General features: G+C 41.1%; 3 protein-coding genes across 5 annotated transcripts; 2 read left to right on the top strand and 1 right to left on the bottom strand.

Annotated features, from left to right (window-relative positions):
* The first annotated feature begins 244 nt into the window (after nt 1-244).
* On the top strand, nt 245-7,949 carry LOC119729582 (carnosine N-methyltransferase-like). Its single transcript, XM_038202199.1, has 8 exons — nt 245-413; nt 2,533-2,725; nt 3,825-4,027; nt 4,377-4,514; nt 4,738-4,916; nt 5,374-5,487; nt 6,202-6,305; nt 7,105-7,949. Exons 1-8 carry the CDS (start codon nt 274-276, stop codon nt 7,249-7,251), a joined length of 1,218 nt encoding a protein of 405 aa, XP_038058127.1. The 5' UTR covers nt 245-273; the 3' UTR covers nt 7,252-7,949.
* LOC119729584 (transmembrane protein 267-like) lies at nt 7,800-11,001 on the bottom strand. Its single transcript, XM_038202200.1, has 3 exons — nt 10,765-11,001; nt 9,842-10,167; nt 7,800-9,315 (listed from the first exon to the last, which is right to left on the bottom strand). Exons 1-3 carry the CDS (start codon nt 10,928-10,930, stop codon nt 8,974-8,976), a joined length of 834 nt encoding a protein of 277 aa, XP_038058128.1. The 5' UTR covers nt 10,931-11,001; the 3' UTR covers nt 7,800-8,973.
* Nucleotides 11,002-11,109: 108 nt separating this feature from the next.
* Nucleotides 11,110-24,399, top strand: LOC119729581. 3 transcript variants are annotated; one of them, XM_038202196.1, is made up of 12 exons: nt 11,110-11,219; nt 12,674-12,991; nt 13,487-13,631; nt 13,733-13,862; nt 14,855-14,982; nt 15,690-17,003; nt 17,207-17,288; nt 18,133-18,272; nt 18,745-19,006; nt 20,438-20,551; nt 21,413-21,513; nt 22,523-24,399. In XM_038202196.1, the coding sequence occupies exons 2-12, from the start codon at nt 12,675-12,677 to the stop codon at nt 22,724-22,726; spliced, it is 2,937 nt and encodes a 978-aa protein (XP_038058124.1). In that variant the 5' UTR covers nt 11,110-11,219; nt 12,674; the 3' UTR covers nt 22,727-24,399. The 3 variants fall into 3 exon arrangements, with proteins under 3 accessions (XP_038058124.1, XP_038058125.1, XP_038058126.1); XM_038202197.1 differs by lacking the exon at nt 11,110-11,219 and adding an exon at nt 11,859-11,978; XM_038202198.1 differs by lacking the exon at nt 11,110-11,219 and adding an exon at nt 11,862-11,973.
* The last annotated feature ends 1,001 nt before the right edge of the window (nt 24,400-25,400 follow it).

Here is a 25,400-nt window from a genome sequence, read left to right as displayed (position 1 = left end):
TTTGTGTTCAGCAGCTCCGTGAAATTTGTCCCCCCCCCCTTTTTTTTTTGGTGGTGTTTTCAGAATATCAAGTCATTCTTAAAGATTGGCAAACCATACTATTGCCTACTCATGTAGGGCAGTATAGGGGTCTATCTCATGAAGGCAAAGTTGGAGTTGGAGGCAAAGTTGGAGACAAAGCTGCAAACGAAACCTAGATTTTCACTTGGCAGTGACTTCGCAGTCACATTGAATAGCGCCCGCTGTCGCCGAGAAACACTCTATGCAGACAAAATGGCGCAGCCCATGATGACTGAAAGTTCCAAGCGTGCTCCCCGAATTCTTCCCGATACACAATCAGATGTCAGTGCAGATGATGAAGAACTGGAGAAAAGACATTACGAGGAAGTGGTTGCTGCATTTAGACATTACAGGTGAATTGTTAATGGATGAAATTTGATGTGCTGAATTTGGAAGTTAGGAATGTGTGCCGAACGCCGGGCCGGGCAAAAATGCCGGGGGTTTGTCATGTTTGTGTGTATCGTGACGTTAGACATTTGTCAGACACCCTAAACTGGCTAAAGCTACGAGCTACGCGGTCCCTTTTCTATGTATTTACCTTCAATTTGTGTGTGACAACGCGTGCGTGTGTGCAAGCGTTACCTGCGCAGATAATGGAGGGTCGAGGATAGTTGTAGTCAACAGATTCGCTGATTAAATTAGGCAAGACCCCGCCTGCGCCTCTTGACCTCCTAGATTTTGACCAATCAGCGGCGCTTTCCATATCGGGTCTTCGGTCATTTGACTTTTTATGGACTTGTGATTGACTGGATTAAAATTATGACTCTTGAGCAGCCAATCAGTAATGACTGATGATTTCAAACTGTCACTACATTTTACAACCTGACAAACATAATCTGATAATCATTCAAGGAAGGTAAAGAGTTTTCCAAGAAACAAGCCTGTGTTCTTTAAACCAACCAACAAATTTGTAATTTTTATTAAATCCCCATTTCTATCCAAGACTGTCGCCTTCCTCTTGAACAGTACATGTAACTCCTTGCATCTGATCGCCTGCTTCGTTTGATCACAGACGTGCAAAAAAGTCATTGAAATACTATTTTCTTCAGCTGGTTTAGTTCTATCAGTTATTCGTTTGTGCGTGAGAGTGTTTCAATCCAAATCCCACCATGTACTCACTCTGCTGATAACAAATTGGATTGCAGTATCTGCATATCTAGACATATCAGACGTTATACAGGATTTGGCTCCGTGGATAACGGGTGATACTCGGTGTAGTTGCGGAGACCCATAAAAATGTGGCTAAAAAATTCAATGCTGGACTTCCTCCGTATATTCAGCCACACAGCTCACATACGCAAAATGACCGGAAAGGTCTGTTGTTAAGGGAGCCGAAAATCAAATCAAGATTGAAACTATTTTATCACTTTATATAGGGAGTCCATTGATTGATTGAATTTCTTTTTCTTAAGAAAGAAATCTCAAAATCATAGTCATTCAATTTTTTTTGTATCACTGAAATAAAAGAGAATTAGGCTACACAACAAAGTGATATGCCTGTTAATGTTATACATACTAGATTGACAGGCTTTGTGGTCACAGTGTTAGGCCTAATAAAAAAAAGATGTTTAGCGTCCCCGCCTGCTTCCTTTTTTGGAGGCCACCTCTTTATTTATTTATTTTTAAATTAATTGAAAAAAAACCCCCAAAATTATAAATTTCAAACAGTGACATAATTTGCTGCCTCCTTCCTTTTTTTCAGAAAGGCAGGATGCTAAACTTGTTTTTTTTTTACTTGACCTTATACTTTTGTCAATCATGGCCAGCTTGGATTGGGTTGTTTTTGTTTATTTTTGTTTATTTTTGTGGATTGCTTGTTGTGTTTTTGTAATTTGGTTGAATAAAAAATAATAATAATAATAATTCAATAAATAATGAAAGGTTTCCTGAAGACGGTCAGAGCATACTGACCGGAACGTCGAGTTTATACCTCTGGTTCTTTTCAGAACCATCCTCTTAGTTGAGAAATTATTCGCACATGGTGTTTCCGCAAACCTTTCATTATTTAGTATCTCCACCATGCAAAGCCTCAAATCTTACTTAATAATAATTCAATTCTGGTCAAAAGTGTATGCATGCGGGTGCACTTCAGACCAATACTGAATGACAGGCCACGGCTTTGAGTTTTAAGTAAATAGGTCTGGGAACTAGACAAGTCAATGTTTATAGAAGCTCCCGGATATCGGCGTCCACTTGTTAACGTTTTGAGTGGCAAGTTTATTTCCATCTGAAATCAGATAGGCAAAGACTTTGTTAGAATGAATGTTTTGTTGGTGTGTTGACTATTTATAAGACATTTACTGCAATTAGCACCATGTAGTGCCAAGATTACATGATTTACTGTTCATGCATTTTCTTTACGTCCTCGGTCTCAGAACCACATGTACATTGTACAAATAATCTTGATAAAATCTCAGGATTGATACAGTTCACAATCACGATTCACGGCAGATTATTCTGTTTGTTCTGCAGGGCTTTCATGCACATGAGACTGAACCACAAACTGAAGGACTTTGACGACTTGCCGGGACATCACCAGGCTTTGCTGCAGGGATTCCGAGATCACTTGGGCGACGTTCGGCACTGCGTAGACCACAACTATGAGATCATCAAACTCATCATTGAAAACACTGACTGCATGTTTGTCAACCGAGACGACTACAGTGTGAGCTGAGTCACCATTTACTTCTTGTAACATTGACCCTGAGCTTGCAAGATTCTTCAATGTCCACTATTTCTGTGGGGGTCTACCCGATGTTCCCCAATACCGATGTTCCCCGAAATCCTAAGGATTAGGGTTAGGGTTAAAGTTAGGGTTATACAGTAAGGATTTCGGGGAACATCGGTATAGGGGAACATAGGTATGCACCCATTTCTGTGTATGGGGCTTGATGTCACTTGAAAGTTGCCGTAAGAGGACTGGTCATTGGTTTTACTGCACAATGGAGGGCAATAGAAGATTCAGGAAAAGTTTACAGGATAAATGTACAAGAAATATTTCCACGAATTTCAGTGCGAAATGAAGTCGTTAGGATTGCAGAGAACGTCACATTGAAACTTTCATTGTTGACGTCATGAAAAGTACAAACCGGCCTTAAGAGAAGCTTGTGTGCTGTAGGACAAATGTTGGTCAGGTAAATCAGACTTGCAAAATGAGGGCTCCTATCATGTCATATTTGTTGACATGTTGATACCATTTTAAAATGTAAATAAGATCCTATTAACCCTAACTCCCCAGACATTTTTGCTTTAGGATGTAACCTCAAGCTTGCAAAATCCTCCAATTGCCACCATTGTTGTAAAAATAGCATACAGCCTCAATCCTCTAAAATCCTCCGTTATTTCCTGAATGTGGTCCTTGGAGGGATGACCACTGCCTCAATCCTGCAAAATTTTCCAGCAATCACTGTCAACATGTTGAGGTACAGCCAGTGACATCCTGGAGCAGTGCGGAGGATTTCAAGTATAATCTAGGCCTAAATTTATGCAGAGCTGAGCATAAACAACACAAGGTCCGGCCCAAGACCTTGACACAGTGCATCATCCAAAATCAGCCACACATTTTTGCCATATAGCCTTAAACCTCCAAAATCATCCGTTTTGCAAAGAGTATTTAGGAGGATTTGGGAAGGTAAGGGTTAAACCAGAGCTTGAGAAACAATTGTGGATATGTTAGGAGCGTTGAAATTGTGCCTTCAACAATTGTTTTTCAAGTTTTGAAGTTTTAATTTCAATTTCTTGTTTGGACAACACTTTTTTTACAGGACGATACCGATACAAAGGACGATACAAAGGATAAGAGAAGGCTAAAGGTCAACAATGGGGTGGCCAAACTGGACATGGAGAAGGTACTGACGACAATCAAGCAGTTTGTTCGAGACTGGAGTAAAGATGGCATCAGTGAGCGGCAAGCGTGTTACGGACCAATCATTGAAGAGATACAGACACGTCTTCCCCTCAAGGATAGGTCGGTGTTCTTGGTCTTAAAGGAATCACCTAGTTTAATATTCAGGATAAGTTGGGGGCAAGTTTATCCGCACCTTTTAGGCTCATTGTGTTGGGTGTTACTTGAGGGATTCTTAAACAACTTAACTAGAATCTTGTCGCAAAAAATTAGGCCGAGTACAAAACAAACTAGTTCTCATCTGGCGGCCCCTCTTTTTCCCAAAAATTCTGCTTGCTTCCCTGAAATCGAAGTTTAGACTTGGGGTTCGGGATACGAATGATGGACCATCCCGAATCAGCATTCAGCATGGAGCTATTTTAATTTTTGGTGCCTTTATTATCATTACTGTTATTATTTGTTTTACGTTTAGCAAGGAGAGTATAACAGTTCTCGTGCCTGGAGCTGGACTGGGCAGATTAGCCTTTGAGGTTGCCAAGCTTGGATACAGTTGTCAAGGCAACGAGTTCAGCCTGTATATGCTGTTTGCCTCACATTTTATACTTAACCGGTGAGTACCTGGAAACTTTGGGTAGAAATCTTTCGGCCAGCCAAACATATAGAATGGAGGCTGTCTGTAAAATACGTATAATTCTGTAAGGGTTTCAAACTATTATCTGAAGACCATCTCAGGCACTTGATATTTAGCCAAGAGCCTTTCAATACCAGACAAAAATGGAAGTGCTCGGTGTTTACACCTCATTTATCTGACCACATCCCTTCCCGCCTCCCAGCTCACCCAAGGTAGAGGGCATCACCATCTATCCCTGGGCCCATCAATTCAGCAATATCAAATCCAACGCCAATCAAACCAGGCAGGTCACTATACCTGATATCAGTCCGTCTAGTCTGCAAGAGGGTGCGGACTTCTCAATGGTAGCCGGCGACTTCCTGGAAGTTTACGACACTCCAGGTAAAATAAGGCTTCTCACCGATTGTCTATGCTATGCTCCAATTGAGGTAATGACCCGACTATAGATGGGACAGTCCCAACTATAGTTTGGGTAGTCCCAACTTATAGTTGGGGCAGTCCCAACCATAGTTGGGACAATGCTACAGTTGGGCCATAACATTTACAAGTGTTACAGTTTGAACACTTTGTATTTGACCCATCTGATGGTACTTAAGCTTGTTACAGTGCCACCTATTGACTATGCAGATGCTTAAAATATATTACACACTAAAAACAAAGTTACCTAGTTTCTGTCGGACATAGTTTCTAGCACTGGCAGACAGTGGCATAACTAGCATCAAACTTCCAATACATGTAGTGGGAATAAGATTAATTCATATTATTCTGATAACTTCATAGGAAATCGCACATCACTGGTGAAGTAAAACTATAAAACATTTGCTTGGTGTTTTTACAGCACAATGGGATTGTGTAGCCACTTGTTTCTTCATAGACACAGCACACAATATCCTCGACTACATCGAGAAAATCTACAAGATCCTTAAACCTGGTGGCATCTGGATTAATCTAGGTATGTCAATTTCACTTTCATGTAATTGGTTTTAAAAGACTGTCTTAATGTTTTCTCCTGGAAGTCTCTTTCTGTACCTATTTCTATTCATAACTCTTAAGTTCACTAGAGGAGTGTGGCCTAGTGGTTAGGGTTCGTGACTCGTAATCAGAGGGTCAGGGGTTCGAATCCAGCTGCTGGCTATATCTTGCATCCTTGGGCAAGCCACTTCACCCTCACTTGCCTCTCTCCACCCAGGAGTATAAATGGGTACCGGCATTAGCTGGGAAGTAACCTGCGATGGACTGGCATCCCATCCAAGGGGAATAGACACATTCTCAGTCATTTCATGCTACTGAAACCGGAGATAAACGCCGGTCTGATGGGCAATATTGGCTTGTGACAGACTTTACTTCACTTCAACAGACAACCACTGCATCAGACAGCATTTTCGGCATGGTTGAAGATATTACCATTCAACAATATATATCTATTCTTTTTGACCTTGTGTACAAATTCAACTTGGCCCAGTTGCATCATTTTAACCAATATTAGTGCCAACTTTTTTCAATTACTGAATTTTAGGGAACCTCATCAGCAGGTTAATTGAACACTTTATTGTACCACTTTGGAAAATAACTAGTACAGCAGATAAAGTTTTTTACTTTGGGGGGGGGGGGGGGGGTGGCACATAATTAGTTTAATTGGGATCACAATGTGCTCTTCGCTTCGCAGGTCCGTTGCTGTACCATTTTGAGAACACGCCGAAAGAATCATCTATTGAAATTGCATATGACGTCCTTCGTCAAGTGATTCTAGACTTCTCCTTTGTAATACTGGTGAGCGTTCACGTTTTGTATTTGTCGTCCTTTTTGACATTTGTGTTTGATGGCAGTGTAAGTTCATAAGTTACGGCTTATTAACCCATTAGCAACCGTAATACATTGTATCACTTGTGTTTAGTCACTGATGAATCAATAGAACCATTGAGTGAAACCATTGAGAGATCAGGCGGTTTCAGGCGGTACAGTGACTTAAGGGTTAACTTGTATTATTACTATTATTAGACGAAACGAATCAGGTAGAGTGGGAAAGTTGCTTTACAGCAACCCCCACACACCTGAAGCGTTGGCGAAGCAAACAAAATCAAGAGACAGCTATAAAAAAAAATCTTGAGAAAACAAGAACACGTGTGATCGAAAAGAAAAAAAACTGGACAATAACGAGCAAAACACGAGAAAAAAATTAAATGGACCTTAGATACAATGTTGGCCATTGACTTAAAAGTATGCACACTGCCTGCTGCACATATGTCACCATGTAAGGAATTCCATAGCTGTACGGCACTGGGCAAGAAACAACGCTGGAACTGGCTGGTGCGACATCTCATCGGCTGCAGAGTAAGCGGATGCAGAGACGATGCAAGCCAAGTATTTCTTGCCGGCACATATGGCTCGGGGACATAATCGTACAGTGGATGAAGCAGATTGGACCGCATCTTGTACAGCATATATACATAACTGACATTGCGTCAAATTGTGGGAACTTACTACCTCTACGATTGGACAACTAAAAATTTACACAGTTTTCTGTGACCTTGATTTTTTTATTTGATTCTTTTGGTATGTTTCTTGGCAGAGGGAAGAATCGATACACGCAAGCTACCTTCAAGACCACGAGTCTATGCTGAAATACGAATACGACTGCATCTTCTTTGTCTGCCAGAAACCCCTCCACTCAAGTGAAACGACCCAAGAAATTGCCAAAGTCAGTGAAAAGCAATAACAGTTGGTTTACGCCATTCTTCAGGGACAGTGGGGTAAAAAAAAATGCAGTTGTTTTAGAAACATATTGACAGAAAAACGTGTAACTTTGACTGTGAACTTCCCAAGGTATTGGCCTATTTTGGAAAACCCACAGTTGATTTTTATAATTTTTAATTTGGAAATGGGGGGGGGGGGGACACTGATTTTCCTCATCAATTTTGCCAAACTGAAAATATGAAACACGTGTGCTTTGATCAGTAGCACCATTTGTAACTAGATTAAGCATGTTTTAAATTTGTGAGCAATTTGTTTTGGTACATATGACTTTGAGCAAAGTGTAGCTAGTGTTTTGAATAAAAATCGGTTTCAATCACTTTCAATCACTAAAAATCTCACTCTTCCACAGACTGGGATGAAAATAAAACATGCAAGGGAAAAAAATAAGTTGCAGGATGGAAGAGGTACTCAGGTGCTTCAGTTCTCGTCATACTTGTAAATGCTAATGAAGTGCACACCAAATGTAACATATCAAAGATTTTAAATTAACAGAAGCTGGGAAAACGTTCATTTCTTATTTTTAGTTTTAGCTGTTCCTGTTTTATTAATAAATGTTTAATACTTGTGATTAAAGTTTACCACTTGACAAAATGTACATTTACAGAGGTTTTTATATCAGTATTTTCACAATGAAATAAATATCCCGATTTTGGAAATTAACAACTGTGATGTAACGAATTGTATCTTCTTTGCTTATGTCAGTAAAGATTTTAAAGATTTAATACTTTAAAAGTCCATACTTTGAGTTTCAAACCCCCCCCCCCCAAAAAAAACCTATTATGAAATACCTTACTTGACTGTAAGTGAATAATAGTCTCAAGCATCCTGTGAAATCATGGCACCTGGTGTGCAGTCATTTTCAAGAAGAGTGGAATTTTTTTATTAATTTCCAACGATGGTCGGCCGACAATCTTTGGCAAAAAACCTGACTTTCTTCAAATTCTGCCCCCGATTGACCAAAATTGGTTAGTCCCCATTTTGTTTGCAATTGGTTACACAGCCAGCTAGTCTGGTTCCCTGACCTGACAATTCCCTGATGTCCATAAATTGATCCGTTTTGTTTGTAGTAGGGTCAGGAAACCAGACCCAATATTGAATTTTTATTTCATTATCAATGAAAATAAAAGTTACGTAACAATTTACTGAAGTGGGACTTGAACCTTGGTACATGGTGTTCCATTAAACCTAACCACAAATCCTCCAAACACCTCTGCAAAATTTTGCAGGATTGAGGCTATGAGGCAAAAATGTGTGGCTGAATTTTGGAGGATATTGCACCTAGTCAAGGTCTTGGGCCGGACATTGTGTTGTTTATGCTCAGCCGGGCATAAATTTAGGCCTTGATTATACTTGACATCCTCCGCACTGCTCCACGATGTCACTGGCTGTACCTCAACATATTGACAGTGGTTGATGGAGGATTTTGCAGGATTGAGGCAGTGGTCACCTCTCCAGGGACCACATTCACACAAAAAAACGGAGGGGTTTGGACGACTGAGGTTGTATGTTGTTTTTACATGGAGGCAGTTGGAGGATTTTGCAGGATTGAGGTTGCATGCTAGTAAAAATGCCTAGGGAGTTAGGGTTATTGAACTACCTTGGCAGTCTCCTCATCCCACTCTAGTGAATTTCTTTGCACAATGTGTAAACTCTCATTAAATAATTTTAATAAAGTTTCTTTTGATTACATCGAAGACAGTGCTGAAACAGCACCGTTGCTGGCCTTCAGTGGCAGTGTGCTTTCAGTCCTGTCTAAAAATAGTTCAACGACAACTGGCAAAATGCAGACGAGGCCTATGTACGTCCAGTAGGGCAGAGGGGGCGTGGACCCAAGAGGCCAGAGCCACAGCCCCCTCCTGGATCCGTCTCTGATGTGATGGGAGAGGGACGCCGTGAGGAACATGTAGGGAAGTGGCCGAAGCTTGTGGGAGGCGGTGATGCGGGTGGTGAGGAGCAAGATGAAGCCGATGAGGAGAATGAGAGAGGTAGAGTGAAGAACTGGCCGGTGGGGTAGCACCAGAGCATCCTGTGTAGAAACGAAGTATAATAATAAGATTTTGCAAAGTGAGTTTTCAACTTTCGAGAAGTTTTGGATACACTACGAAGGTGACCAACCTTGAAAGAAAAGGTCAGTTTCAGAAAATTCACCAGCTTTCTCAGTCAGTATTTTCCTCGTGATGATCACTCACAGCATATTATTACTGATTAAAAACTTCAAGTAAATATCAGTGGTCCTTCTACGAACCACAGTTCGCCTTTTGACTATGGAGGCAGAATAGCCATGTTTTGACTTAGTCTCTCAGACTTCACGTGTTGCATTTAACTGACTTCCTCCTTTCGACAACGCAAAGGCACTGTGGTTTTGTGCACGTTAAATTGAAAATTGGCTGTACCTGGTTTTTTTTCACGCCATTTGCAAGAAAACTGTCTAAAGCATGCATTGTACTTGTAGTTCTCGTGACTAGTCAAGCAGAAGCATCTAATTTACCTGCAGAGAGTCCAGATGGCCAAGAAGAATATCTTGAAGAGTGCTTTAACAAAAACTGATTTACCTGCAAGTAAATGGACCTTGCAGCTACAAAGTGGTCCACGTCTAAGCCCGAGGATAGCATCCCGCAGAAAAGGATCTCCCCCAGTTGACGACAACTCGTGGGAGGGATAGCTCCTATCACGATGGCCCAGGACAAAACCCCAACAAGGCCGTGGGTGAAACTGTCCATGAATGCTCGGCAGTAGAGGTTGGATACAACGGCCTGCAGCTGAAGGATATGATCAAGTGATACACAAGCACTCCCCAGGATAATGATTCCCAACGCTGTCCGGAATGTGACGATTGTTCTTGTTGCCGACAGCAGGTTACTTGTAAAGGTTGCCATTTCTGGAATAAGAAAAAGAAAAACAGATTTCATATAAATGTAGTCTTGAAATTCAATGATCGCATACTTCCAAGACCTAGTATGACCTTGAGAAAAATCATGCAGGCATGGTTTTGGATAAAGTACCCTCTCCAAATTTTCCCGGAAGATTACAGGGTATGCTATATTTTGTAAAGCCAAAAGTAAGTAGTGAACTGTTTCTGGTTATCAATATTATTAACCAGGCAAGTAGCTTCGAAGGGGAATATCAAGTGAAAGCCAGTCTAGATTTCAAATTCAGGAAACATAACTTTTCACGAAATTTAGTATGCATCCTAGTTCTACTGAGTGGAGCGTTGAATTACGGGTACCCCTCCATATCAACTTGGTGTGGAGGGGTACCCGTAATTCAACGCTCCACTCAGTAGAGCTATATGCATCCCGGTGTGGCTCACAATATGGAGGAAGTCCAGTATTTCAGTCACATTTATGGGACTATTATAGTATTAATGACTGGGCTTTCATATCCTAGATTTTGAAGACGCTACATGCATGACATGCGGCAAAACGTCATTCAAAAAATTGTCCCACTATTTGGGTTTCGTTGTTTTTTTACTCACCCTGTAGGCCTAGGCTCAGATCGTCATGCACGTGAAATAAAAACCCAACCCAGAGATCCCAGGGCCCAACCAGTATATTTCTCAAACTTTTCCGGCGTAATAAGGTGCACGAAACTATCGAGTTACTAATGATGTAAAACATTTCGTGCCATATAGCACCGCACATAGGCTATTTCGTAAACAAACCCTGACGAAACCGCCAACCTCCGCGCGTGATAACCGTGCACGTGCAAATTCCGCGCGCTTGAGGGCGCTAGAGCGTAAACAAGTTTGGCTGGTAACCGATCACGCTGTATCGCGAGAGCTAGTTAGCTGATATCGTTCATTATTCGTTGTAGTACCAGCTGCCGGTGTTCATATCTTGCATGCATGCAGAGCAGAGGCTAACGACAGGAAGATTGATTTTGTGATCTTACTTCTAACTTAGTTAGCATTAGCACAATAATTAATATCGAGTAAGTTTTAACGAGGACTGTTTTTAGGATTCAAAGTCAAAGAGGGAGTAATTGCAGAATCGTTAACTAGTGCCTGATGTGGCGGTAAATTATTTTTGGACCAGTGTGGTGATCATGATGTGCAGAACAAGTTATTGCCAAGTGTCATGACTGCTGTTCTGTTTGTAGCCCCATAAATGTGGCCTATTTACTGGACTGCCTCCGTAAACATAGGCCACACATCCACATGTACAAAAATCGTGTCGACTTTGCCAAATTTTGATTTTCACATTTAGGCTTAGTTTTGTAGGGTTTTTTTGCTTTAGAAGCATACTCACCCTCTTTATAGGCTAATCAAAAAGTGCTGCCTTTTTCAGATGTATATTTTTCGTGAAATTTCCAGATTCATTTTTACACGTTTGCGTATCAAAATTTCAACATGAAATTTCACAAAAATTAGACATCTGTAAAAGGCAGCACTTTCTGACTAGCCTATAAAGAGGGTGAGTATGCTACTAAAGCAAAATAATCCTACAAAGTAAGCCTAAATGTGAAAATCAAAATTTGGCAAAGTCGACACGATTTTTGTACATGTGGATGTGTGGCCTATGTTTACGGAGGCAGTCCAGTAAATAGGCCACATTTATGGGGCTATTCTGTTTGCACAGTACATGGAGCCTCTACCTCCGTAGTAACGGTGCATGATCTGTTGAATACCGTGCCAACTCCGTAGTTATCCTGCACAGGCATGACAGGAATATTCCTAGTATTATAAGTAAGGTAGATGCGGCCCCACTATGCTCTATTATATTTCTAAAACTAGAAGGTTTTGAAAAATGTACCTCACTGTCTCATATTTTTGCAAGCCTCTATTATTTTTGTCTATGTCTATACACTGCTATAGGCCAAATTTCGCTTTCTGAAGCAAGTGCATAAGCAACTTTAGTTAAGAATTGACCGTAAATTGGGGGAAAAAAGTTTTCCAGTGGCATCTGAGACTGAGATAACAGCAAATAATTTAAAGTTCAACTTCAGCCCAAAAGATAGCAAATTTGTATTCCAAATTTATCACTACAAATGACAAGGTGTGGGCTGGTGGTATGTAAATTTATCTAAATAAGTATGATTGTGATAAGGGAATAAATTTAAGTTTGCATAATACTTTGTATAATTAAACTTTAATCTATAAATTTATACATATATACAGCCCTTAATTTATAGTTTTGACGCTACATGTACATGTATTTGAACATTTTTAACCCGCCTTTCACAGATTGTGATTCATGCACCTACTGAGGATAAGTGATGCACTCTATTATTTGTTAGACACACCAAGTTGAGACGTGACGTACCCCTGTGTCACAGCCATAGAGAACATGACCCACTCTTGACGCACCATGCTGGGGAGTCATGTGGTCTGTCTTACATTCATTGACGGGTGCTTTATGCTCATTTCTATGTGTTTATATCACCAGGATGTCCGCTATAGTCGCTCTTCACCACATGGCATCGGCCGTTGTCGTCCGTACTCTACTGGATTACAATGATCACCACTCACTGGAATGCAAGGACAAAGCTCAAGACCTGATAGCCAAACTCAGTACGAATCTCTACACGGCAGTCAGCAAGGACCTATTGGAGCTCTTTGTCGAGAGCTACCCTCAACAGCTGCCCGCCTTCTTACTGCCCGTGTTGGCTCCGCCCCATTTGAGGGTGCTGAACCTCAAGCACTGCTGCCTTATAGAGGAGGATTCACAGATGGAGTTCAAGAACCTCAAAGAGACTCTAAGAAAGTAATTCTATTTTTATTTTGTGTTTAATTGATGAGCCTATCGGTGTGTGAACTATGAATGGTAAAACCATAGTTTCTGTAACTTCAACTTTCATAGATTAACTAACTTCACTTGATCTCCTAACCAGTCAACTATAGTTGGACTTGTCCAGTTGACAAAATGTAGGGACTAGCCTACGAAGGTTGTTGCATTGGTAACCAATAAGTGGCTGTATCATGAAGCACAGCATGCAGGGAGACAGTCACAAATAGTTTTGTTGTGGTGATCGACCATTGTTCAACAACAGATGTTCGGACTTTGTTATTATTACTTGTTAGGGTTCAGGTGTAAGTTAGGTTATGAATTGACCGCTTGTTCCTCAACTTATGGCCTGATTAGTCTATAGCTTTGGGAGGCCCCTTACTCCATGAGTTGTACTGTAGCCGTCATTCTTAAATTATACAAAAAATTATGCCAAACTAAATCACCATTTCAATTGTCTCGTCTGAACCACAGTTGCAGCAAACTTCAGTCACTAGTGCTGGATGGTTGCAACCTGGTGTTACCATTGCTACTTTGTGATGTCATCACTCAGAATGCTTCACAGCTAGTCTCCATCTCGGTGGAAGAATGCCCTGGAGTCTCCAATGAATTTGTACAGGTAACAGACTAAATCCAATTCTGATGCAGAATTGAAATTAAAATACCTTCTCCGTGAATTGCTGAATATTGTAATTATTATTAAGGAAATATTTCTTACAGAAACTCCTAAGAGGTCTGCCAAACCTGAGTCACCTGAACATATCCGTCTGTCCGGCAGTCACAGACATCGTCTTCGCATTGACAGAGACGCAGGGTTTGCTTGAGGAGAGGGCTGAGACACATGATAAAGGTATAAGATTACAAACTTGTGATCAAGTCCGTCACCAGTCAATTCACAAGTCAGTCACAAGTCAAATCATATTAGTCAATCACAATGCGAATATCACATACCAATCACACTTCAATCACAAGTCCATCACAAGACAATCACAAGTCCATCACAAGACAATCACAAGTCAGCCGCTAGCCAAGTTACAATGTTAAGGTCAGTTCACATGTCAGTGGCAAGTCATATCAAAATCATTCGCAAGCCAGTCGCAATCATGTCACAAGCAACAGGGGATGAACAGTGGCCGAGAAACGCCCTTTCTCACAGTTTATTTGAAAAGCTAGTGACTTGACTCAGGAGTCCGTAACAATGCAGATATGAATAACAATTATGCACGCAGACTGTGCATCATAAGATATTTCTTGCTGGTTCAAGAAGGCCTGCCTTTTGTACCTGGCTCACCAATTAACCCTCCTAATATGCAAATATACATTCTGTGCAAAGTAGTCCTTTTGGTTAAAATCAATCAAGTGATTGATTTCAATGGTTAAAAATTCCCAGCCTACATAAAGCAGGATTGACTGGCTGGGATTGTTTAAGTGAATTGATACAGCTATGTTTTGACTCTGGGTGAGTGATAAAACAGCTGTGACCACAACTTGCCTGCTTTGTCTGTGGACCCAGTTTGACTAGTCACAGTGCTTGCTTGACATATGATCTAACTGCTGGTGACTAGCCTTTGTTAAAAGTATAGCAAGGGAATGGGAATTTTGACTGTTTTTGGCTGTTTAAATAGCAGGAGGGCTAATCATGACTGTCACTGGTGAGCCGGAAAGTGCCATCGTATAGGATTATCCTGTAATGCCAATGATTGGGCTGAATCCGTCCAATTGACCAGATGCACGACAAGACTTACTGTGCTGAATAGCCACTCTTAACCAATTGAAAAGAACGTTGTGCACTCAGGGAAGACCTTTACCAGGCTTGCCTTGTTTTGTTCTCTCCGTATACAGACAGTTGGGGCTGCAACCTGAGTAGTGTGGATCTATCGGGAAACCAGCAACTGACGAGTACCTGCATCCGCCATCTGACTGAACTGTGCGGGCCAAAATTGAGGCACCTGAATGTGGCTGCTACACGAGTAAGCAGTATTTTTCACATTCGAATTTTTTTGTTTTGGGGTGCAACACTGCCACTATCTTTAACCAGATCGCGCCTGGGATTATTTGACAAGAACGGAACGAGGCGCAGGATTATTTTTCACTCGACCTCAAGCCAGGCGGGTTGAAGCCATCACCCTCGGGCAGCACATTCACATTTCCGGCCTCGCTTACTGCAAGCGGGTCGCTGACAGATATTTCTGGCCTGGCTCCCTGCGTGTTTATCCGTCATCCATTCCGAATACCGCAGAACCTTTGCGTGTATACACGTCATTTGGCGCAAACTGGTTAATAAAGAAATGTTCAAAAGGTAGAGGATTACAACTTCAAACCCACTTTCAGTGTAATGGGAAAATGTTCTCGGTATTTGCGTAGAGACTGATATATAAACGGTGACACTTTTTTTATATTGGACAATTATTATTTGAAAACGTGCATAATTTTTTTAGAAATACATGTACATGTACAGTAATAATGCAGAGGGCTTCATCCCCATAATTGCACTAAGCAATTGGGAGCATCCTGATTGTAATTGTAACTTATCAATATCAAAAGTATTCATGTATCAATCCTAGACGAAATAGAATGCAGAGAAAGAGCAGTAATTTAAATTAATTTTTTCATTCATTGTATTTTTTATAATACTAGAATTACTTTTTCAGGTTTTGTTTTCTTTCATGTATGTCAGATGGACTGCACAATCCTCTGGTTTCTCTCTGGCTACAGTCTGTCCACGGCTGTACAGCTGGCAGCGGAGGCCAACAAAGCCAGCCTGGACGAGGGTTCCCCTGACGGCGAGACACTGTGCCAGCTGATATCGGAGTTTAGGCTCCTCCAGGAGAGGCTCAAGAGTCTCCAAGAGGAAGAATGCCAGAGGCAGGAGGAGGTGAAGGAGATTGAGGGACAGGAGATGGAGGGAGAAGGAGGCAAAATGGACGAAGATAATGTCGTTGTGGAGGTGGAAGATGGAAAAGAGGAACGGAAAGGACAGGAGTGGATGGGGGAGGGTGGGAGTGACTTTCGTAATGATGGTACCGAAGATGTGGACTTGCAGATGGGACTGTATGTGAATGATCTCATCGAAAACTCTCGCCAAAAGTTGCAGACTGAAGGGGATTCACAAGATCCCGCATCATCCTCCTGCCAAGCATTGCGCAGGGAGGATGATGCCACTTTAAGCCCACAAGGAAAGGCAGGAAAGCAGTGCCTTCAGTGCAAGAAACTACAGGAAACCTCCTACAAGAGCAAAGGAAGATGCGTTAGTGAATTAAAAGACGTTGCAGATGAACTAGACATTTGGAATAGCAGGGACAAGAATGCTACATTCACTTCCAGTAGTGAAGGAACAAGAATTCAGGGAGAGAGATGTTCATGTGGAGGGGCATTATCTTCTGAAACGAGCTCTGAGACGTTACCAGAATCAAGTGTTTCTCAGGGGACTATCTCAAGAAGTCACAATCAAGAATCTGAATCTTCATGTGAAAGAACATGCTGTGAAATTCCTAAAGGCAGTTCATGCCACTCATCGCTCGATCAACCAATTTCTAGATTATGCAAATTAACCCAGGCCGATTTAGCCAGTGAGAGTCAGTGCAAGGTTTTACATTCAGAGGCCTCAACCAATCAAACAGCGGATCCATCTGCTAGTGTTGCATATTCACGCAGCAATGATTCCGTATCCAATGCTAATCCGCTAACTAATGTATGCAAATTGAGCTCAGCTTCTTCAGCCAATGAGAGTGACTCTAAGATCTCAACCAATGAACCCTCGGGTGAGAAGACAGCCCCAGTGTGTCCTTGGCGCCGTCTGTACACGCCGTGCATCACATCCTTGGATATGAGCATCATCGACTTTGACGCAACTTTAGTCGTGACTTGTCTGAAAGAGTTCTTTATGGCAAACACGGAGCTGAGGATGCTGACTGTTTGTTGGAAGGAACTGAGTGATTCCATGCTGGAGATAATAGCTATGGGCGGAACAGAGCTACGATCCCTTTGTCTGGTAAGGAAAGTCAACAATTTGGGGATAATGTTACATTGAGTTTGAAATGTATCAGTCTCCGCAACCCATCTTATTTGTCGTGGAAGTTTACCCAATTGAAATTTATACATGAAAACACTCGATAAAACAAGAAAACACTAGATAAAACAAGAAAACACTAATATAATATAATTCATAACGTGTTCTTTGCTGTCATTCACTAGATTGACTGTAGTGGACTGACAAGTCTTGGCGTGGCACATTTACTTAGCAAGTGCAGAAACTTACAACAACTGGACCTTCAGGGTAAGACGTTTCCTGTGTCAAATATTCACCTTCTTGACATTATTGACTTGACCTCATTTCTGCTTAAATATGTTTGCATATGAAAGGATGTTTGTGAAATATTGCACAAAAGACGTTCATGAAAGTGCGATTGGTTTTAATCATGACGGGATGGTGGCAGAATTTAGTGGTGGCGGAATTTAGTGGTGGGTGTGCTTTCAAAGTTGTCATAAAAACAAAAAAAGAGATAACGTTTCTGTTCTCCAGTCTGTTGCCAATACATCTGTTGCCCACTAGGAAAGCACCACATGGTTCTCTTTACGTATCGAAAATGGTTTAAACTCACTCTCCCAATCCAGAGCTGGTGGTCCGTACTTTGGGTGTGATCCCTGGCTACATGGCTACACTGTACTTGTTTCACGGCTTCTGACTAGCACCCTTGAACAAAGATATAATGTACATTTACATATTTACAAATCAAATGGGGCAACTGTCAACAGAGTGCCAGTGTGGTAATCCAGAGGTCTCAGGTTCTAATCCCACTCAAGTCAATGCCTTTGTTCAACTTTATAATTAAAAGATTCAATTTGTGAAAACTAAGCCTTTTCGGAGTTCCAACTGCGCGCATTCGTAACCTGTAACAACGCACATTGTTTGTCTCAAATGCCCTTTGACAGTACCCACAATGCACAAACAGCCTTTTTGTAAAGTCAGTGGCGCAATGATGTCAAAGGCCATTTGAGACAAACAATGCGCGTTGTCACAGGTTATGCGCAGTTGGAACTCCGAAAAGGCTTATTGCTGACGATATGCATACACGTACTTATTTCTTTGACTTATTTTTGGCACCAACATTTGCTCATAGGGGTGTGCTACATTTCGGACACGGCTCTGATACCTACCTTAATGCGAGGCAACTCCTGTAACCTACAGAGCCTGAAACTCTCAGAGACCAACATCAGTGACTCAACGCTCACCCGCATAGCTAAGTACTTGGGAGAAAAGGTAAGATCCACGATGGAATACTAAAATAGTTGTCTGATTTCATAGATGCATGGATGGGGGATACTATGCCAAGAGAGAAGGTTTGCAGAGTAACCATCTCTAAAATCAAGCATAATCTGTGGGAGAGGTGTTATAAAACAAATATTGACTGCTTTATCTCGTGGTGTAGTAAAAGTATCCTCCCTCAGTGATCCATGGAGCATTCTTTTTTCCCTCGGCTTCGCCTCGGGAAAAATAAACTGCTTCATGGGATCACCTCGGGAGGCTAGTTTTACTACACCACTCGAAGCATTCAATATTTGTATAATATGGGCTCAAAATGGCAAACAATACTGTCCCATCCTGTTCCAATGGAGGGAATTAATTCAGTACTTCAATGAGAACCATTCAACATTGCTGTCTTAGTTGCCTTGATGCAGTGGAAATTAAAATAGATGAAAAAATTGATAGATAGACGGATTGTTTTTCCCAGATCACGACATTAGAAATCTCCTGGTGTGAGGAGATCAGTGATATGGGACTGACGGAGATCGCCAGCCACTGCACCTCCCTGGAGACACTGACACTGCGTCAGTGTCGCATGTCGGCCGACACCCTGATGTCACTAGCCTGGAACTGCAACCGGCTGTCCTCGCTGAACATGTCCGGTGTGGAGAACTTGACTGACGGGGTGGCCCAGGCTATGGCACCCAGCCTGAGACACTTGAAGAAGCTGGATGTCAGCTGGAATTCAGGTTAGGATGGCGGGCTTATTCAAAATCCTGTTCTTATGTTGAATGAACACGAGAACAGGGTATTGAATGACGAGAACCATCACATGAATAGTGTTCGCGAACAGGGTTTTCACTCCCCACTTTATATTCAGGAGTAGATGAAGAACATCAAGAACAAAGATGGTGGACTTAGGCTGCTACCACAGCTTGTGGTTTTGTTTTGTTTTTGTGCGCATAAAATGAAGGCACGCATTAGGTGCAGGAGTATCAATGATAGAAAATGAAATTGTACATTACCACTGAGTGAACTTGTCTTTGCCAAGTTTATAGCTGTTCTGGGATTTATTATTATTATTATTATTAATCATTTCTGGTTATGAAACCAAGGATTCCTCAAAAGCACCCTAGGCACTGTAGCTCGCAAGCCTGAAGAAACCTGTGGAGAGAAGACAATGAGAAGAAGTTACAGTTTTAGAGGCGGGAGGAAAAGCCCAGAAGAATATTCTGGGGAAAACCCACGGAATCAGGTAGGGACTGAAAACCCAATCCACATATTGGCCCAGGCGGGATTCAAAACCCGGGTCACATCGGTGGAAGGCGAGGAAAGTACCGCTACGCCAACCTGACTCCCCATTTTTTGTAAGATAATTAATTAATTCTCCTTTCTTTTCTTTCGGTGTTTTTAATGTTGTGGCTGCCATCTTGATTTTTTGCCGAGCTGCACTCCACACGCACTTAGGACATGCATAATCGGCAACCCGAGAACACTGTTCGCAGGTCACTCAAGAACGGGGTTTCAAATACGCCCGGGATGTCTTGCTGCCATGAAATCATTCGACTGATCTTCGAGAAGAAAACAAATTTAGTTTCTGTCATCTCATCATTTTCAAAGTCTTGAGCACTGACATCTTAAACTTAAAAGCAATAAACCCCTTGCACAGAGCGACATCTCTGAGGACAGGTTCTCTGTTTTTAATTCAGTGAAAATGATAGAAGGAAGTGTCTATAACTGATGAACAGAGACATTTCCTCCATGGGGGCAGCCAATGCAAGGGGTCTATGATGTATCTGCTGTCCAATTTGCTGGACGTTGGGCAGAGGAGCAGTTCAGAGGCGTCATTTTCTATCATCTTAAAATTCTAAAAAAGGGGGGGGGGGGCAAAAGAAGGGGCACAGCCATTGGTGGGGGGGGGGGGGCGGAAGGACCAACCTCATAGTTATGTTACAGTTTGAAAGTACATATACATGTACATAGACATGTACATAGACATGGTTTTCACAGAAGAGCAAAATTCACCCATGTGCTTCTTGATTTTACAAACAGAAAACATTGTATTCTCTGCACAACTGATAATATAATTTCAAGAAATCCTGCATGAACGCCCTGAAGGCAGATTTAACAGTCATGTCTTTCTCCAGTAGCACGGTTGCTGTTATTTTTCTCCTCTACAGACTTGACGGATGCGGCGATTTCGTCAGTGATGTCCTGTTGTCCACTCATAGTGGAGCTGTATTTGATGGGACTCAAACGCATCACTGAGAAGCCACTTATGCCCATCATTTCAGGTATGGGGGTGACAAAAATGGGAATTTCAAAAGCCACTTGCTAACTTTCTTAAAGGGGCACTTTGTCCAGAAATCGCCAAAGTTTTTATGTTTAAAGTTGTTTCCTTTAATATCCTATTTCAAAGGGGTGGTTGAAAAAAAGCTAACCTAATATAGCACTGTTCCCAAGAAAAGACGGGAAAAAAACCTATTGAATACCCCTGACGTGGCCGACATTTTGTGGCATATGCATACGTATTACCAGCCGTAAAAATAAGTCCCCTTCTTGGACGTTGCCCCCGCTTTCTGTCAGATGATACAAGTAGGCCAAAACAAATATACGGTACAAGTCATGTGTGCGTACACATAATGTACAAGTACACACTGCACCAATACACACGTTGTTTACTGCACGTCCACAGCATGTGATGCACTGGTGGAACATGTGCGACTGGAATCACGACTAACGGTAGCACCCAAACAGCTCGATTTTTGAGTCAAACTGTTGAAGAGTCAAAATGTTGACCCCCAAAATTCATTCTCGCAAGAACAATACAAAAACGGCCAATTATTAAAGGATGGTTGTGTGGACGTTTATATTCTACTTTTAAAAGCTCTTTCCAATTAACATAATTTTGTTTAAAATGTGTTTTGGACGCTTTCCAGGATGACGTGCCCCTTTAATAAATGCTTACCCACACTTCTTAAAGACTGAAGGATTTAGAAGGGCTTTTACGTACTGCACAGAGATACAGGTTTTGCAGTTTGTATGCTAACTCTATGGGTTTTATTTGTGTCGAGACAAAAGCTCGAGTGGTTTTGAATTGATTAAGACTTGGTGTTAATTCCTGCCCCCCCCCCTTTTTTTAAATATTGTTGAAGAGTTGGCAAGATGGCAGCGCTGTAAGAAGTTGATCAAACTGAAGATGAAGGAGAGAACACTCCTCCAGAGGCTTGGTGAGGAACACTTGTCAAGTGATGAGGTACGTTTCCCCCAACCACTCCTCTTTCTTGCATCCCCATCGTTGTACTCATGACAAAGTACTCATAGGCCATCAGCCTCGGTCCAAGATTTTGGCCACCGGTATCAAATGAGGGGAATAATCGTCATAGCTATTTTTGGCAAGGTATACATCTCCAGAGTTGGAAAATATGTGATAGCATTGCAGCGGTGGCAGCTTTTTAGGTGTTATCACCTTTTTTTTCAAAATGTCCATCAAAATGCTTGTTACCACTCTAGGGGCGGTATACCTTGCGCATGCGCACTATAATCATTTATGCCCTGATTTGATACTGACCAAACCCCCAGGCTGATGGCCTATCATGACAAAGTACTTGTACTCTTGCAAATGCTCTCCCGCAAGAATGACAATATTTTTTAGAGCTACATGCGGAAAAGAACCAGTTTTCCACCATTAACCCCAACTCCCTAGTATGATTAACTAGGAACCATACCTATCCTGGCAAATTCTAACACCATGTGGGAAACTGCACACACATATTTCTGACTTTGATTCTGGAGGAGTGCCAACCCAGCGTAAAAGATGGTCAGATTAGGGGTACTTTACCCATCCTAACAGATTCCAACAAAACATGCCGTTGGGGTTTGATGGGTTGAGTTCTGTTAGGATTAAGGAGGCTTCTTCATTTGTTGAATGCCTAGTTTGATGGCAAAAAGTCCTTGAAAACACGTGACACATGTAAAGTTGCTCCTACTTATGGAAAGTACTCGTTCTTGTAATCATACTCAAGTACTTTTTTTGGTAGTTTTGGTCATACCAATGACAAAAAAATTCCTCGTACTCGTGGCAAAGTACTCCTACTCATTCCTGGTTTTTAAAATCTACTTATGGTAATCATGCCCAAGTTTTGGTCAGTAGGAAGGTTGCTCTCAGAAGAAGGTTAGTAGATACAATATACATGTAGACTGATCTAGAGGAACGAATGATCCCTGTTTCATCTCTTAAAACATTTGCCCTTTCTTCCAAACAGGAATATGAGGATCTGTTTTCCCCAGTGAGGTCCACCTCCTACGCCCCTTGTCTTCGTACCCTGGAGTTGCAGTACTGTGATCGTGTCAATGATGATCTCCTGGCTGAACTTGTGGCCATCTGTGTAGGCACGCTGTCCATCATCGACTACTACGGCATTCACATCAAGGCTAAACTGCTGAGAAGGGATGTATCAGATGCCTGAGAACATTCAATGGCCAGTCCATATACACCAAGCAAAAACAAAACTTAGCAAATCATGGCAAGCTTTCAAGCTGCAAATCTGCAGAAGTTTCAGCTCATGAGAAATTTGTTATTAATGTTTCATGATATCAAACTGCCTTGTACTAACATTACGGAATTCAGTGTATTCTGCTTAATCAAAAATGCACCAATTTTTGCACGTTACCGCTTCATATCATCGGCATCAAAGCTGAAGACTCTGGATTGATTTCAATGAGATATTTCTCTTTCCCAAATACCGTTTCTTTTTTGTTGTCTACAATGTGTAATCTTAAAATGAGGTTCTCAATAGTTCAGCTAAAACTGTGCCACATCTTCATCTTTGTAAGGTGGTCTTACTGTAACCAATCTTAGACAATCTTGTGGAATGCAGGTCGAGTTACAGACATCAGTATCTTTTCAGATAAAAAAATGGACACCAAGGATGCCAGGATATTAGGTTATCGTTTCTCGCCCTTTCTTTGCCGGCCATTTGCACGTAGGCCAGGTTGGCAGTTCTGCTTTTAGAAACCTTTGGTAATCTTGGACGCCAGCAGGTGTTCATTAGCAGGTGTTTTCTTGAATCATTGGTACACAAGATAAGGGATGAGATTGCCCAGTTCAATTTCAAAGGTTGTCTAGGAGTTTATGATATGGAATGGAATTTTTCAAACCAACAAAAGGTTGTATGCCTTAAAGGGGCACTAGGTCCTAAAATCCCCGAAAATTTTATGTTTTGGATTGTTTACTTAGCCTATTTCAAACATCTGGTTGAAAGGAAACCAACCTAATGTCTTACCGTTCCCGAGAAAAGACGAAAAAACCACCGCTTGTTTACATCGGACATGACGGAGTATGAATACGTTTTTTGTGTCATTCTCAGTGAACGTGTATGATATACACGATGTGTGTCTCAGCCGTAACGAACAGCGGTGACCAATCACCGGCTGAATGCAAAAAGAAATGGTTTCAACGTCTGCAAAAGGCGAACACTTTACGAATGAAATCACAACTAGCATCCAAACAGCTCGAATTTATGGGGTCGCAAAAGTGGACCCCGAAATTCGTTCTCGCACGCATAATACAGGAATAACACAAAAACGCCCAGTCTTGAAAGGATAGTTGTGTGGATGTTTATATCCTACTTTTAAATGTTATTTCCGATAAACATCATCTCGTTCAAAGCGCGTTTTGTAGCCCAATTGGGCTGTTCCAGGACCTAGTGTCCCTGTAACCCTTCCGTAGAATTTCGCATCTGTGTATATGATAATTTAATTAACCTTAAGGACTGAAGTTTTCAATGTTCTTTCTTTAAGAAGTAGTCATCAAAGGAACTAAAAGAAAGTTGCAGGACATTTAGTTTTAAAATAATGACTGTATCAAGAATTAACAATTATAAAGTTATTTTGCGGCGAAGCAGTAAGACTGGCAGATTTGGTTTAGTGTGCGTGTGCAACTTTTTTGTAATTAATGCAGACAGTTTGTCGGAAATATGTCATGCACTTGAGGCGTTCAGTGCGAGTGCAATTAAAATGTTGGTGACATTTAATTTTGAAGTAATCATATTTAAGAGGAAATGGTTTGAAAGACAGGACATTTTTTGAAATACTAAATTAATTTTTCTTAGAGACTGGAATATGAATAAAAAAAAAAAAATAAAAAAAAAATTAAGTTACATAAATGTATTTGTTCTTTGCAATCAGAATTCATTGCTATACCTCTTTTAGGCCCCCAAAAAGGCTCCGGTTTCTGGTATGCGCGCGTCACCGTAGCCATGCGCGTCGGCAAAAAAAAAAATCAATGTAAGATGATGTCTCTTGTGAAAAATTAACAATTTTGACTGATTTTACCCCATATTTCCGTCACAATTTTCTTTTGAAAAGAATATCTTTCTACAAATGGAATTGAAATGTGTTCTTGGGTCCCTTAGGCATCTTTCTAGCAAGTTTAAAGGAATTCAATTTTGTGGTCAAAATTTTAAAAAAATGCAAGGGGTAAGCCTTACATTTTTGTCAAAATTTGGCCAATTATGGACTTTTCTCCAAACAATGCAGCAATTCCATTGGAAGTCATAGGAGCACCAATCAATACTCAAACACCCAATATTTTGAAGATTTGGGCCAAAACCATCAATTTTGTGAGAAATAAATTAACATTTTTGCCTGATTAAACACCATATTTTCGTCACAATTTTCTTTTGAAAAGAATAAGATTTTTATCAAAGTTTGCGAAAATGGACTTTTCTAAAAAATAACGCAGAAATTCCTTTGGAAGTCAGAGGAGCACCGATCAGTACTCAAAAACCAATATTTTGAAGATTTGGCCAAAACCATCGATTTTGTGAGAAATAAATTAACAATTTTGACTGATTTTAACCCATATTTTCGTCAAAATTTTCTTTTGAAAAGAATAATCTTTCTACGAATGGAATTGGAATGTGTTCAAGGGTCCCTTAGGCATCTTCCTAGCAAGTTTAAAGGAATTCCATTTTTTTGTCAAAATTGAAGAAAAAAATGCAAGGGGTAAGCCTTACAATTTTATCAAAATTTGGCCAAAAATGGACTTTCTCAAAAATTACGCAGAAATTCCTTTGGAAGTCAGAGGAGCACCAATCAATACTCAGTCACCTAATATTTTGAAGATTTTGGCCAAAACCA

Source organism: Patiria miniata, unplaced genomic scaffold, assembly GCF_015706575.1.
Source record: "Patiria miniata isolate m_02_andy unplaced genomic scaffold, ASM1570657v1 HiC_scaffold_21, whole genome shotgun sequence".
NCBI classification, from domain to species: domain Eukaryota; kingdom Metazoa; phylum Echinodermata; class Asteroidea; order Valvatida; family Asterinidae; genus Patiria; species Patiria miniata.
This window is presented reverse-complemented; position numbering and strand designations above follow the sequence as displayed.